General features: G+C 42.0%; 1 protein-coding gene across 2 annotated transcripts in view; it reads left to right on the forward strand.

The window, feature by feature from the left end:
* Nucleotides 1-13,545, forward strand: part of NBAS (NBAS subunit of NRZ tethering complex) — a 390,381-nt gene extending 376,836 nt beyond the window's left edge. For both annotated transcript variants that reach the window (XM_015111744.3, XM_077960110.1), the window contains exons 51-52: nucleotides 1,256-1,384; nucleotides 13,138-13,545. In XM_015111744.3, the coding sequence (XP_014967230.3) occupies nucleotides 1,256-1,384; nucleotides 13,138-13,413 (405 nt within the window). In that variant the 3' untranslated portion in view covers nucleotides 13,414-13,545. The remainder of the gene's footprint in view (nucleotides 1-1,255; nucleotides 1,385-13,137) is intronic.
* Nucleotides 13,546-15,641: the final 2,096 nt, after the last annotated feature.

Raw genomic sequence — 15,641 nt, forward strand, 5'->3', positions numbered from 1 at the left:
TTGATCATTGCCACACAGGTTTGTGTAGCACAGCCTTCTACTCTGAAATGTGAGGGCCTTGCCGATTTCAAGAAGAGACGTGCTGTGTGAAAGCTAAAACTAAAATGAGCAGAATTCCAAAGAGAACTTGATCCTGAGTTTTAAATGGGAGCTTACTTGTGCCATTCTTATTTTATCGATGCTCTATAATAATGTAAAGCAACTTTGAAAATACAGTAAATTTGAGTTTTTCTTCTCTGATCTGCTGTCTGAATGGCACAAGAGAAAAATCAATCCCGTGAATGCCAATAATTGTCAGTTCTTTAGAGCAACCGTTGCTTTAGTGTAGTGGAGTCACTCATTGTCTGGTTTTTGGTCCAAAGTGTTCTCTTCTTTGTGTTACAGCTAAAGTCAGGACCCAAATGGCAACACAGCTCAGCAGGGCAAAACAGTTTGCAAATCTTGTTCTTATTGTTTTATGCTTTTGTTGTAAAGGATTATCATTTGCTATCTTATATGAAAGCCTGCTGTGTGACCACAGGTTCAGTTAGTAAAATAAAGGGCTGAGAATAAAATTCAGATCTGCCTGTGGAGATCCAAACACATTTTCATTTTTCTGCAACACAGTTTTCATGAAGATAGACTGTCTTAAATATATTAAGGAGTCAATTCATTTTGACATTAAAATGATAGACACATTTTAAAATATTTTATTTGCTGATTTCCTTCGTTTCAGTGAATGAAAACTAGAGGTTGTTAACAAGATTAACAATTGATAATTCTTTTTATTATTATTAAGCCTCCACTATATGCTGAGCATTGTATGCTGTATTCATCAACACAAACTCTCTCTCTCTCTCTCACACAAACACACACACACACCCCACAAAACCTGCAAAGGAGCTATAAATACATACATTTTACTTATGAGGAAACTAGGGCTGTGAGAGTTTAGGAAAATAAATTATACCACTGTATCTGTACAATGAGTATTACAAAGCCATTAAAAAGCAGTATCATAGATGAATATCTGATAGCTTGGAAATCTGTACACAGTTTACTGTGAACCAAGTGAAGTGGACGCCAACTCCCATATTCAGTATATTCAGTGTGGTCCCATGTGAGGCTTTAAACACACACACACACACACACACACACACACACACACACACACACAGAGGCTACTATAGAAAAAGGGGTGGAATGATCTAGCCAGAACCGCGCTGATGAGAAGTGCGTCCTGGAGTTCTTGCTCACCCCTGCTCTGTGGTTTCAGGCTGTGAAGGAGCTTTGTCTGCTGCTGCTCAACCAGTCCCTCCTGCTTCCATCTCTGAAACTTCTCCTCGAGAGCCGAGATGAGCATCTGCGCGAGATGGCACTGGAGCAAATCACGGCAGTCACTACGGTATGCCCGTTGAATTTACTTTCTTTTTTCTTTTTGTTAATGTTTCAAAGGAATGAATTAGCACTTTCATTCTCATAAATAACACCATGGTTAATTGAAGACTACTGTATCTACAGTCTTCTCTGACCACAATAGCTGTTCCAGTTTTGTCCCAGCAGTGTATGGTTATTTTACAAACATTTACTAAGCTCTTCCCATGAACCAGATACAGTGTTTTGGTGCCCAGAATACAAATCCAAATAAGAAGACAGTTTTCTAGAGAAGCAGGATGATAGTCTCCTTAAGAAGATCAAAGCAGCCATGAACTAGCAGTCCTCTAGCTACTTAAAATTTGGGTCTACGGAACTCCCATCATTGCACAGGTTTTCCATCTGTGGATGTGTGTGTTAGGTTATCCACTAATTAAAGGTAAGACAGTGGTTATAAGTAGTGTATACTGGCACCATCTGAAATCTCAAACTCTGATTTCCTCTGGCAACCTTCTTGTCTTGAAGCGTAATGTACTGGCATCAGGTTGAGATTTCTCCCTCAAGTCCTGTTGCCTTGTTATTATGATTAGGAGGAAACTTTCTCTTCTCATTTAAAATTTTTCACTTTAGGATTAGATAGCTTAGGGTTGTGTTTTAATGAACTCATGTTGTATGATCCTTACTGAAGCCCTTTTGTGTGGAGATCATTCTTTCATTTGAAGTGTGTGTGTGTCTGAGTATCTACACTATACACATATACATATGTACACACATATGTAATTTTACATTGTATATATACATATATATGTATGTAACAAAATGTGACAAACAAAAATGTGTCAGGATATCTTCTAGGGACCAGAGAAGGAAGGCGAATCTAGAGCAGAGATATATGCTTGCTACTCAAGACAGTGAAGAGGTTGATGAAAAGACATCACTGATACAAAGTTTTCTTAATGACAAAGGATACAGAAAATTATGTAAATAGTTACAGAAAGCAGAATATAATTGTATTTGGAAATAATCATTATGAATAAAATGAGAAAATCAAATGCCTTTATTCATTTAGATATGTTTTTAAAATAATGTAAAAGCTCCCGCAAGAGTTTTGTGAATACCCTACCTTATCACCAATAATTAATCAGAACAGAGGCCTCTTTGGGACCTTGACTGAAGTAGGGAATCAAGAGGACTTGTCTTTCAGTAGCCCTCCCACCTATCTATGCTAAAATGAAAGTTGCATAACTTTGAGAATTTATATGAAACAGAATTATAATGAGTTTTTTCTCTTAGCCAGTTTTTTCTTATAAATTCAAGAAATTGGGAAGAAGAGAAAAAACTTCTGCATATTCTCAGTGCATTTTTTTCCCTCCCCACCCTCGTACACTGTGTTAGGCATTCTCACAAAAATTTGCCATGGGCCTCTTTGAGAATAAAACAGTGATGTATTATACATTGCCTTTCCATATTCATCGTACGTGGAGCTCTCTTGATGTAGTCCTGGATCCCATGGGCAGAGTGTATTGGTTTTCATTTTAAAGATTCTTTATCTCAAATGCTTCTGTCAGAACTGCAACTAGCACAGGCGGCCCCTAACTGCTAACTAATCTTACTACCCACACAACAGCACTTCCTCCCACATACCTACACAGTAACTATCAAAATAAGAAACTAAATGGTAACACTGCAGTGCCCCAGTCCCTTTAATATGGCACTGATTTACTTCCGTAACACTTTGATCTGCACATTAGATGTGCTGCATGGTGCTAAGCCTGTGGTTTTGAAGCTGCTCTGCAGACTGTGAGTAGTTTGCCTGTGGTTGTGATGATAGCACACGAAACGTCTGTGCCTTTCAGATCCAGGAATCAAAGCCACAGGTATAAATTGCTAAGATGAGTCACTTGCCTACCATTCAGATCCTTCCTTTTAGAAATTCAGTAATGAGACTGAACCATAACTTCTCTGCGCTAAGTTGAATGCTCACATTAGGCTAGCCCATCTGTGCCCTAAAAATGTGTCCCACAAAATGCTAAGTGTGTTTGGACCTTTTGCAGTCCCCAGAGAGCTAAGGTTTTACAGAGTTTCCATTTAAAAAACATTTTTTAACTTTTTGAGATAATTTGAAATTCACGCTCAGTTGTGAGAAATAATATAGCAAGGCCTCTGGCATTCTTCACCCAGTTTCCCCCAATGGTGACATCTTTCATAACTAGAGTATAGAGGTTGAACACCTCTAATCCAGAAATCCAAAATGGCCCCAAATTCAACACTTTTGAACACCAACATGACGTTCAAAGGAAATACGCATTAAAATGTTTCAGATTCCAGACTTCAGATTTTCAGATTAGGAATACTCAACACGTAAGTATAATGCAAATATTTCAAAATCTGAAAAAAAACTGACACTTCTGATCTCAAGCTTTTTGGAAGGGATACTCACCTGTAATATTATGACCCAGTTGCTGACATTAATTCAATCTGTCGACACTATATAGATTTTATGAGTTTTGCAGACACTCCCGAGTGTGTGTGTGTGTGTGTGTGTGTGTCCATGTGACATTGTCACCTGTAACTTGGTATGACCACTAACTGCAGTCAAGGTACGAGACACAAGGATCTCTCATACTGTCTACCTTCCTCCTCCCCACCTCCTGAACAACCCCTGGCAACTGCTAATCTGTTCTCTATAATTGTATCATTGTAAAATGCTACATAGATAAAATGTGAAATCACTACCATTTATCATTGCTTTTCCAACACCATTGAAGGGTTATGTTACACTTTTCTAAGGGAAGAGTTTCAATGGGCATTTTGGCAGGACTCATGTCCAGCTGTTTTTAAGTCATCCTTGGTATTGCAATGAAAAATAGAAAACTTTGGCTTTCTTTTGGTTGCTTTTATTTTGCTATTTACCGTATCCATTAGCAGGGTGCTTGAGTTCATCAATAACTTTAGTTTTCCCCTTATTGGTTGTTGACAGTAGTTCCTATTGACATTAAAGGGGAAACATCTGGCAGAGGCACTCCGCTGATAGCAGTCTCTCCTGCACGGTGTGCAGATCCGAGTGGAAAAACACCCCCATTTGTTTGCTGATAGCATGTATTATTTTGCTATTCATTACAAGATACTGACAGCTTTATAGGTGTTTACAGTTAAAAGGATGACGCTTAAGCGCTGATGCCAGAGACTGTACTGACTTTTCCTCTACTAGTAGTACTCATTTCTTTCTCTAAGCTTTTCCGAAATTGCAGACCTCTGGTGCATGTAACCTTTTATAAATGGCCAACAGCCTCTTTCCTGGGCCAGAAATGGGAAGTCCTTCCTTGGCATTGTATTGATGATGAACAATGAACACCCTGCACGGCGTAGACTTCTGGATCACCTTCTCCATCACTCCCAGTGAGACTGAGAGCTCACTTTCAAACCTTATTCTCTCCAAGAAGGGCAGCGCTGCTGATGTGTTTGACTTGCATCTCTGGAATATTTTCTGTTTGGATGGAAGCATCTTGACTTATTTCATTAAAATATGCAGATATGTATTTATAAGGGTTTTTTTGTATACTGAAAATTCCCATTTTGTAATTCCCTATTTACAACAGCTCCTGCTCTTCATTGCTTCCTCCTCTTTGGTACTGCTCAATGCCTCTATGCGACCCCTCATCCCAGGGATTGTCCTGGACTCTGCTGTCTGTTAAAATAGTAATGCATGGGGTTATAAAAGAAGCATTTAGGACCTCTAGCACCTAATTAAGGGCTTCTCCTTGATGCCAATAATTACCATCTTTCAAATCCCACCTCTTTGCCAAGTGCTATAATAGGCACATTGTCTCATTATCCTAATGATCGTATGAGAAGATATTATTATTTTGGTTTCACAGATGAAAACACTGAGGCTCAGGGGTCACAGAGCTAGTAAGCAGCCAAAGCTGAAATGTAAACCCCAGACCTAACATTCCAAGTCTATACTCTACCATGCTTCTGCTTTTAACGTAAGTAGGAAGGCTTTATTACATTGGAAAAGGGTTATTTCTACAGAGGAATGAAGTTGTTGAAAGCACCTTGAGGCATATAATATTAGCTCTGCAAAAGACTAGAGCAGACCTAGCCCAACAACTCGCCTAGCTATGCTTCCTTTTTAAGCGCACTCACTCTCCCAGGCTCCAGCTGAACACTGCAGGGGGCTATGTGCCATTTTGGGTGAGATTATGACATGAGAGCACCTCCTAAATGAAACCTGTACCCCTTTATCTTGATCACATTGACCTTAGTCCTTTCCTGGGGATTTTCTCAGATTACTAAGGTCCTTCTTCCAGTGACAGCCCTTCACATATTTGATAAATCTGATTCCTATCCCCTATAACCTAGCCATGAAGGCACCAGAAGCTTCTAGCATTATTTTACAGTGGCCAGCGTTCAGGCTGGGGGGAGAACCATAAAGATTTTCAGAAAAGCATATGTGAATCGACATATTTATACAAAACCAGGAAACCTTTCTGTCTTTGTTCCCATTTAACTCTATCCAGGTTTCCAGCCAGGACCTCCCTGGCGAGAGTCTCTTCCACCCTGGAGTGCCCCCTCAGTATTGCCTTCTCCTTGCCCAGCCCAGGTTTACACACTCGCCCTCTTGCCTCAGCATGACATGATAGCAGGCACATTGGGTTGGGGTCCTAACAACCTCGTTTGATGTCTGCAGAGTCCGTCTTCGGTATTAACTGAAGATTAACTGAAATTAACACTAATGTCAGTTGGTTTTCTTCTAAGTGTATCCAAACCAAGTTAAGCTGAAGTGAGCCAAACGATTCAAGGAATCGAGCAAGAACTAGCCTTTGCTCTTCCAGACACCAGTTGGTGGTAAACTGGCCTCTTTGACAATCACTCTTCTTTGGGCTGTTTGAGTGCCAGGCTCTTTTCTCAAAATTGTGGGTATGTCTACTTATTTCTAACCATCATTTTAACCTGAACATACAGAGATCTGACCTACACCTCCTGTCAGTCATCCTTAGCCTGTGCTGGGTCTCCTTGATAAAGGAAGCTCTGCAGCAGCATCTCCCAGAGGTCTCAGCTGGATGCGTCCAGCGATAGGCAGCTCACCCTCTAGATCAGCCTGAGATTCCTAAACAGCACTAGTGGTTGGTTAATTTACTTGGTATAAACAGACATATCAAGCACCCATTGTGCACAGCCTGGCACTGCGTATAAAGTGAGGAATAGGTAAGATGTTTGTAAAGATGAGGTAAAATATTGTTATCCCTGTGCTTAAATGAATTATCTCATGGAGAGATTGACATGTGAAATAATAACACAAGGAATTAACCAAGGTAGCAAGGAGGTAGGTACAACGTATGGAACTAGCCAGATCAGGGCCCTCAAATCCAGCGTTTCAGTTTGGTCACAGAGGTGATCAAGCTTGGATTTTCAAAGATTTTCTCCATCTCGTTGTTAGATCGTGAGCAGGTGATTTGTCGTAGTTTTGGTTTCAGAAGCAGTATTCCATTAAGTGCCATGCCAGGAAGGAAACTGACAGTATGCTGAGAAAATGGAAACTGCACATCATATTCAAGTAAATACAGAACACAAACATTATCTGTAGGCATTTTTCCCAAGTATATACTTATATTGTCCTTTTATTTTTCTACCCTTGTGGTTGATATTTTCAATAACTTTTATTAGTAATAGTATATATTAGAACAAGACAAACATGGTTCCCTAAAGTAAACAGTGAAATAATATTAAATAATCTTCTTTAAAATAAATGAAACGAGGGCCTGCATACATTTTGCTTCTGAAATTTCAGCTTTCCTCATTATTGTAATTACTCTTAGCTTGATATAGATCCATAAAATCAAAGATTTTAAATCAGAGAAGGTTCATTACCTATTGTTGAAAGAGGAATTAAGCAGATAGCATTTTAATGGCTTGGAAGACAGCAGTGCTTTGTGCTTTAATAGATTTCTTTCCCAAGATCTGTAAAGTATCATTTATTCTCAAAAATTAATTGCTGACACACAAAAATAATCTCTGACTGAGATAGCAAGCATTTTACTCATCTTCTGATATATATAAGCCCTTCCCTTTCTAGAAAATCATTTTTTCATGATTTGTTTGGCTATATTAACGTCAGCTGTTTACTGAACCTGGACTCTGCACTTGGCATTGTGCTGGGCACTTAAAAGCTTGTATTATTCCCAGCCCTTACAGACAGTCTGTATTTCTGATGTGGAAACTGGAGCTCAGAGAGATCGTCCTTAGCAAGTTCACACAGTTGTTTAGTGACAGAACCAGGACTGGAAATTTGTCTCTAACCCAAAAGCCTGTCTTCTTTTCATAGCACCAGACTCTCTCTCACTGTAATTCAGAGTTATTTGATCAGGGGAATTAAGTCAGCTAATCCTCTGGACTTGTCTCATATTTATTTCTCACATCCAAACCGCATCCAAAAATGACAGAATATATTTTCTTCCTCATGCCCCGTAAGCACCAGTCAACCCGCTGGCCGGGCTGTGTGATTTTTCCACAGACCATATGCCAAAGTCAATTTCTGATCAATTTAAAAGTCAAATATTGTTAAAAGTCAGAAAATATAAAAAGAACATATCAGTTCCTTTGAGGAATTGTAACTTCTGAGTTTTAAAGCAATAGAATAAAGGAGTAGATCCTGACAATATAAAAGTGTAAAACTTCTATATGACAAAAAACAACTGAAACAGAATTGTAAAGAATAGGTTAGAATGTTCATGATAACGAAAATCAGGGTTAAGATTTCAGTTATACAGAGAATCCTTCACATGTGAAAGAGTGGAAAGCTGTTATAACTCTCCTAAATGAGTGAATGATTGATTCTTCCCACAACAAAAAAATAAAAATGATAGGAAATTTATGGAAAAAGCCATTCTTACAAATAAACAAATTCAAATGAAAGCAACTTTGAGGTACCATTACATATCTCCTATATTAGCAAATGACTTTTTCTTTTCTAAATGTTAACACCTAAAGCTGAGAAGTTCATGATGTGACACGGATGCATTCCCACACTGATGTCACCGCTGTAAGCTGGCACAATTGACATCACTATGTGGTTGTGCTTACATTCATATTTAGAACCAAAAAAATGTTTCAGATACTTTGCCTGATGTATTAATTTGCCTGATGAATTAATTTACCTAACAAAGTACCACAGACTAAGTGACTTAAACAAGAGAAATTTATTTTCCTACAGTTTTGGAGACCAGAAGTCTGATGTCAAAGTGGAAGGTTGGTTTCTTCCCAGGCCTCTCTCCTTGGTGTGTCGACGGCTGCCTTCTCACTGTCCTCACATGACTGACCCTCGCTTCATGTGTGTGTCCTGTTTTCTCTTCTTGTAAGGACACCAGTTATATCAGAGTCCATCCTAATGATCTCATTTTACCTTCATCGCCTCATTAAAGTCCCTACCTGTAAATAAAGTCACATTGTGAGGTACTGGGGGTAAGGCCTTCGACATATGAATTTGTGCGGGGACATAGTTCGGCCTGTAACATGCCAGTAATACCTCACCTGGTAACTTGTCCTATGCAGATGATTTCAATGAAGAAGAAAGTATGTGCATAAAAACATTCATGGTAGTGTTTCAGTAATATCAAACAATTAAAAATGGCTGAAATACTTAGAAAAGTTAAATAACTTAAACAACTATTTTGCAGCCATTAAAATTTTTAAGACTGAAAACTATGTGAAAAACAATTTAAAAATTCTTAGCATATAATGAGAAAAGTAGAATACAAATATCATGCGATTAATTGTGGGAAAAAAAAATCTATGCACGTGGACAGTTACTGGAGATGAAAGGAGGGTGAAATAATTCTCTTGTGGTGGCCGAAATATGGATGACATACAAATTACTGTCATACAGCCTGAAGAGCCAGACCTCAGGTGTCTTGGGAGTATGGAGGAAGGTGAAATCAGCTTGGCCAAGAGAGTTAAACAAAATGTCAGCAAGAAGGTGGCATGATTTTTTCCAACTATTTCCACTTTTTTATTTTTATCTTAAAAATAAAAAGTAGGTTAGAATAAATAATGCGTGGTCAGAGAGTACCAGCTTCTGTGGCAGATAGTACTGAAGTTTTAGTATGTTAGGACGAATTTTAGTCAAAAACAAGAAAAAACAAAGACAACTTGAGGCTTAACAAATTAACCTAGCAACTCAGCCGTGTGGCGCTAATGTCACGGTGCTGGAGGGTGCTTTGGGACTGGACACCCGGCCCTCAGCTGTGCTGGCCTTGGCACCCTGCTGCGGGGCCTGGGATATGGAAAGGCACATCTTGGCTGTCTATGACCTGTTCCTTCTCTGAACCTCAGACTCTTCTTTAAAATGTACTTGTTGGAATGGGTCATTACAAAGGCCATCTCTCTCTTCCTTCTTTCATTCTCTATTTTGTTCCCAAATACGCACAGAAAAATTACCTATGCAGTATTTTCCTTGCAGCTGACAATTTTGAAGTATACTTGGGCCATTCTATATTTCTTGCAAAGAGCCAGGCCCAGGTAGAATGTCAGAGAAAGTAAATAAGACAAAGTCACCCACCCTGTGTTTCCAGCACTCCGTTTTATAAGAAGCCAAACCCAAAACTCCTCCCAACCTTTCCCTGCTCACTGCCCAAGCTCAATGCAGGTCAGCAAACCCAGACCCTTATCTTTCTTAAGGGAACCTCTGAGTGGGCCGGGGCCAAGAGGAAGCCTGCGTTTCATTGCCGTGTCTTTAACCTTAGGCATTCTCAGCCAAGACAGCAAGCAGCAGGCTTTTGGAGAGAAGACAGCCTACCCTGCCCTTCCCCACCCCTTACCCTCCATGCCAGGATTGAGCAGCTTCTAAAAAGCTGGGTATATCCAGCCAGAAACACGAGAAAGATTTGGTTGCACTGGATAGAAACAGACTGCGAAGAGAATGAGAGCAGCAGTGGCCGCAGGCGCTAACAGAACCCCTGTCTCTCCCTCAGGCTGGAAGAATCCATCACTCCCTCTCTAGGAGACTGTCAGGCTTCCAGAGGGAGGGTTAGTGAGTAAACTGAAAGAATAATCAAGGTGTCCCAGCCTGGAAAACGTATTCCGGGCAACAAAGAAAGTATTGCCCTGCAGTGTTCGGATTCTGAGCCTTTTATCTGTGCATCTTATCAAACATGTGCCTGTAGTATCCTGGCACACACTCTGTTCTCTCCTGCAGGGTTAGGCGGGGGAATTCTTTGTTTTGAAGGATGAACCAAGATAACACATACAGTAACTCAGATGGCCTGTGTGTGTGCACGCATTAGTATGTGCATGCACGTGGGTGGAGGCAGCCGCATAGACTAAAAGAATGTGCGCTGTGGAGTGATTCATTCACTTGGTTATTCATTCCACAAATCTTGCTCAGCTCCTAGCATGTGGCCACCTCATTCTGGACGTTGGGGTTCAGGGGTGAACAGAAGAGACAAGATCTGTGCTCCATAGGAACTCATGTTCTGGAGGGAAACAATCAACAAGTAAACTAATCCGAGACCCGGGCTTCTAGGCCACTCCACCACGGAGCAACTGTGTGACACTTGGCCTCACTGAGCCTGCCTCTGTCAGAGGAGGTGAGAACTGTCTTGAAGGGATGTCTGAAGGCTTCAGGGGCCTCTCAGGGTTCTGGCACATAGACATTGCGCTGCCGAGGGCAGGAGCTCTGTGGGCTGGAGACTCCTGTTTGCTAGGCATGAAGAGACAGGGAGAGAAGTGGGATGGAAAGAAGGCATTCGGAATCACAGGCAGCCCCAGCAAGGAGAAATACAAGCTCCGTGCCCCTTCCAGCACAAAAGCGAGTCCTTTGAACCAGTGGCTTTTTCTGTCATCTAGCTCCTAAAAACAAAAACAAAGGTAAATGGAGCTCAGCCTAAGTGTTTTGGGTCAAAGGTGGGCTGTACAAGTGTTCATGAAATGGGAGGCCGGAGAAAAGACACTGAGGGCTTGCCGAGAGGGTCTTCTGTTCTGGAGGCTAGTCCTGATCAGTCCCTGAAAGATGGGGTCTTTGTCGTGTACTTGTGCAGTTTACAAAAATGTGACAGTTTAATAATGTAGGTTCACTCAACCATTTAACAAATGTTAATGGAATGGGGTGCCGAAATAGAAAAGTGATAAAACTTCTGTGCCTTCAAGAATGTCCTGGTCGGTAAGGGAGACAGACATACAAATTACTGTCATACAGACCGGGCATGGTGGCTCACGCCTGTAATCCCAGCACTATGGGAGGCTGAAGCGAGTGGACACCTAAGGTCATGTGTTCAAGACCAGCCTGACCAACATGGTGAAACCCCGTCTCTAATAAATACAAAAAATTAGGCGTAGTGCCATGCACCCGTAATCCCAGTTACTTGGGAGCATGAGGCAGGAGAACCGCTTGAACCCGGGAGGCAGAGGTTGCAGTGAGTCGAGATTGCACCACTGCACTCTACCCTGGGCAACGAGTAAAACTCCATCTCAAAAAATGAATAAAATAAAATAAAATTACTTACCATACAGCAAGAAGAGGCAAATCTCAGGTATCTTGGGAGTATGGAAGAAGGAGGAATCCTTGACCATACTCCCAAGTGTTGGCCAAGAAAGTTAAAGAAAATGTCAGCAAGAAGATGGCATTGGAGGTGACATTTACATTGGATTTGGAGTGACCCCTATGGGTAGTAGGAAAGATTCACGGTATCCGATAGCGGGCAGGATTTTATTCTCAGTGCTTCTCTCGCGTTAATTCTTGCAGTCAGTAGACACAGTTGACCTTCGCATCTTCAGTAGCCTTTCTTCCTTGTCACAGAACATACAGGAAGAGTATGTTGTATATAATTGCATAATATAGTTGGTCTAAACGTTAGTTAATTGGCTTTGACATAATTTCTGAGAGTCCTGCAACCCAAATTACTAAAAATGCACGGTAACATTAAGAAAAGCCTGTCAAGAATCTGTTTTATGATACCCCAATGTAAGTGAGAAGCTCCAAATTTTGATGTGATCAGTGTGGACTTGATTCTTTACAAAAATATTGAAAATAATACATATATTTAGAAGATAAGACCAGGGAGAAAGAGAATATGCAAACTGAAAGAACCAAGGAAACCATTTTTTAAAAAGTAATGTTAGTACTGAGCTTCCTAGAGGCTCAAGCAAGAACAGCTTAAAACCCGACTGTTGGTTATCTTACTTGGATCAGTGGGCTTGAGGGACATATTCTTTTCTCAATGGAGTACAAAAAATGTTTTCTTGTTCTAAAAAAAGCTATTTCATGTGTATTTATATTCAAGAAAGATACAGCGTTAAAGAATGTGGATCACGGTGAAAGTACAAATAAAACAGTAACTGTGGTTGTTAAGAGCACACTTTGATGCCAAGACTGACCCAAATTTACAATCTGGCTCTACAACACTGGCTACGATGTCAAGCAAAATTCCTACCCCTCAGTTTCCTTATCTGTCAGTTGGGAGGTAAAAGTGCCAGTCACGGGGTTGAGTCAGAAGGCCTCGGTGGAGAAATGCTGGTACAGTGTTGAATACAGTTTCTGGTGCCCAGTATCTGGAAGCTGTGGCGATGATTGCAGTGGGGTTCTTGTGTCTTCTCATATTAAGAGGAGCCCCGTCTGTCATCCCAATCTGTGACCTACCTCAGAGGTGCTCATGACCCACACATGCTTTTAAACCCAGGCCAGGGCATGAATGATGATGAAGGCAGCCCAGTGGAGAGCGAGGGATCCAACGGGGGGGCGGACAACGCAGACACCCCCTCACGCTGTGCCTGTCTTATTTCTTGAAGGTGAATGATTCCAATTGTGACCAGGAACTCCTTTCCCTGCTCCTGGATGCTAAGCTGCTGGTGAAGTGTGTCTCCACTCCCTTCTATCCGCGTATCGTTGACCACCTCTTGGCCGGCCTCCAGCAAGGGCGCTGGGATGCAGAGGAGCTGGGCAGACACCTGCAAGAAGCCGGTCACAAAGCCGAAGCTGGGTCTCTCCTTCTGGCCGTGAGGGGGACTCACCGGACCTTGAGAACCTTCAGCACAGCCCTCCGCGCAGCACAGCATTGGGTGTGAGGGCCGCCTGTGGCTCTGCTCCTTAGCGGAAAAAGCATCTGGAGTTGAATGCTGTTCCCAAAAACAACACGTGTACCTGCCGATTGTTCTCCGTGGTTCCAACAAATTGCAAATAAAACTGTATGGAAACGATGAGCAAGCTGCCGCTTTTTTAAACTTTTTTTTCTGTCTTGTACCGACTGATGAACATACTTTCTTATTGACTAAGAGACTCTTCCCTTCCCGGCCTCCTTTTTTTTTCTTTTCAACCTGCCTTTTCTGGATAGAATTCAGTTAATAATGTGCCCACAACTGTGGTTCAGCAAGTTGGATGTGGTGGTGGATAGGGTGGCGTCAGGAAGGGAGTGCGTGTGCAGAATGCCTGGTGGTTGGGGCAGGTGCCATGGGTGGAGGGAGAGTGGATCTGGACTCAAGTCTCAGATTAGTTGAATGACCTCAGGCTAATTCTTCCACCTCTTTGAACCTCAGTCTATGATGTATAAAAATAAGGGTAGTATTATCTGCCTCATAAAGTTGATGAGTATTATGTGAGGTTGTGTGTGTGAGGCTCTATCAGATACACAGCTGGAGCTGAAGAAATAGTAACTCTCTGTCCCGCTCACTAGTGTCACAGTATATGAATTATGACCTTCGGGGCATAGCCAGATGATCAGGACTAATACACGATTGCTGTCTGATGAGAGGCCTTCACAATTTATCGGCATCAACATGTTCAGGTTGACACATTTCATGTCCATAAACCTACATAGGCAGGTGGGTGGGGGAACAGAGCTAGCATGCACACTTATCACAAGTGGGATTGGCATAATGATTTGCATACAGCCAATCATAGCAAGGGTGTGAAAGGCAACACCCTTAGAAAAACCTCCCACACAAGGGGTGTTCCCTGTGATGGAGGATAAGGGTCCCAGGGCATAGCTTGCTGGCACCTGCCCCCACCACAGAGGTATGTGCTTGATAGTGGAGGCTCTAGACTTCACGCCCCTGAGACTCACACTCGATCCAAGACATAGCAGCAGCTGAGGCATGGCCTGGGGGAGAGCATCCACACCTACACAGTGACCAGGGGGCCATTGGAGGCATCCATCTACACTAAGCCATGAGGGTCTTTTACCTCTGCCCCCAAAAAAATAATTTGGAGGGAGGGAGAGTGACTGTGTATTAAGAAAGTTTAGGTAGATTAGATGATATTACATCATTGTTATAGGGAATAATTTGCACAAGTTTAAGTCATGTGAAAAGGCTACCTCTGATCAATTTCTGCATTGCTCTGTCAAAGCCAGCAGGCTGAATGTAACGGGGCTCCCTGGTGGTCTTTAACATATGGTGTACTGGACAGCCTGATCTCCACACCTACCCCTGTCCACCCCACTCCCACCGGTGCCCTACACACACCTGATTGGGTTCCCCATCTATTTAAGAATAACATCGCCTCCCCTTACAGCTTATCATCACCATCATCATTGGCTTCACCTCATTTCCGCTCCTCTAGATGTAGCTGCAGAGCTGCAGAGTCCTCTGATGAAAGTTTTGGTCATCTTTGGAGGAGACTTATTGTGTAATTGCTCACTCCCCTGACCTCCCACCAACTGTCTACCCCAAGATTGAATTCCTCTCCCAATTCAGTAGCACCTAGAATTTGGGAATGGCTTGCACAAGCCTCTAGCATACTTTGCAGGGAAGAGGACGCCATATTTCTCCCAAATTAGGTAACGCCTGTCCAGACAGACCCACGCAGCCAAAAAAGCCTCCTAGAACTCTGATGGCACCACCTGTGTCCCATGGTGTGGGTCAAGCCACTCCCAGGCAGCATGCCTACCAGTAATGGGTGTTCTCCAACCTTGCAGCAAGCCTGCGTCATTTCAGGTGAATGAAAACATTGAGTGAGCAATATTCTGAGAAAACAGTCTGTTTCAACCGAATCCCTCCCGAGACCTTTTTGTTCCAATTGCAATATTACAGATCTCAGAAGTCATTTAGTATGATACCCTGACTTTATGGATTAGTAGACTGAGGCCCAAGGGCTGAAGTGACTTGTACAAAGGACAGCAGAGGATTGTGGGGCTCCACGTTCCAGTCCCCCAGCCCCACAATGCTTATAAGGAAGGCATTCCCTCCTGGAAACTGCATGGCTTTGACTCACGTCCTCGTTTACTAGAAACCAAATGTAAAAGGTTTGAGCAGTTTCTGCGGGGAGAAAAAAAAGAGAAAAAGAAGGAACAACAAAT

The sequence above is a fragment of the Macaca mulatta genome, chromosome 13 (genome assembly GCF_049350105.2).
Source record: "Macaca mulatta isolate MMU2019108-1 chromosome 13, T2T-MMU8v2.0, whole genome shotgun sequence".
Lineage (NCBI taxonomy): Eukaryota > Metazoa > Chordata > Mammalia > Primates > Cercopithecidae > Macaca > Macaca mulatta.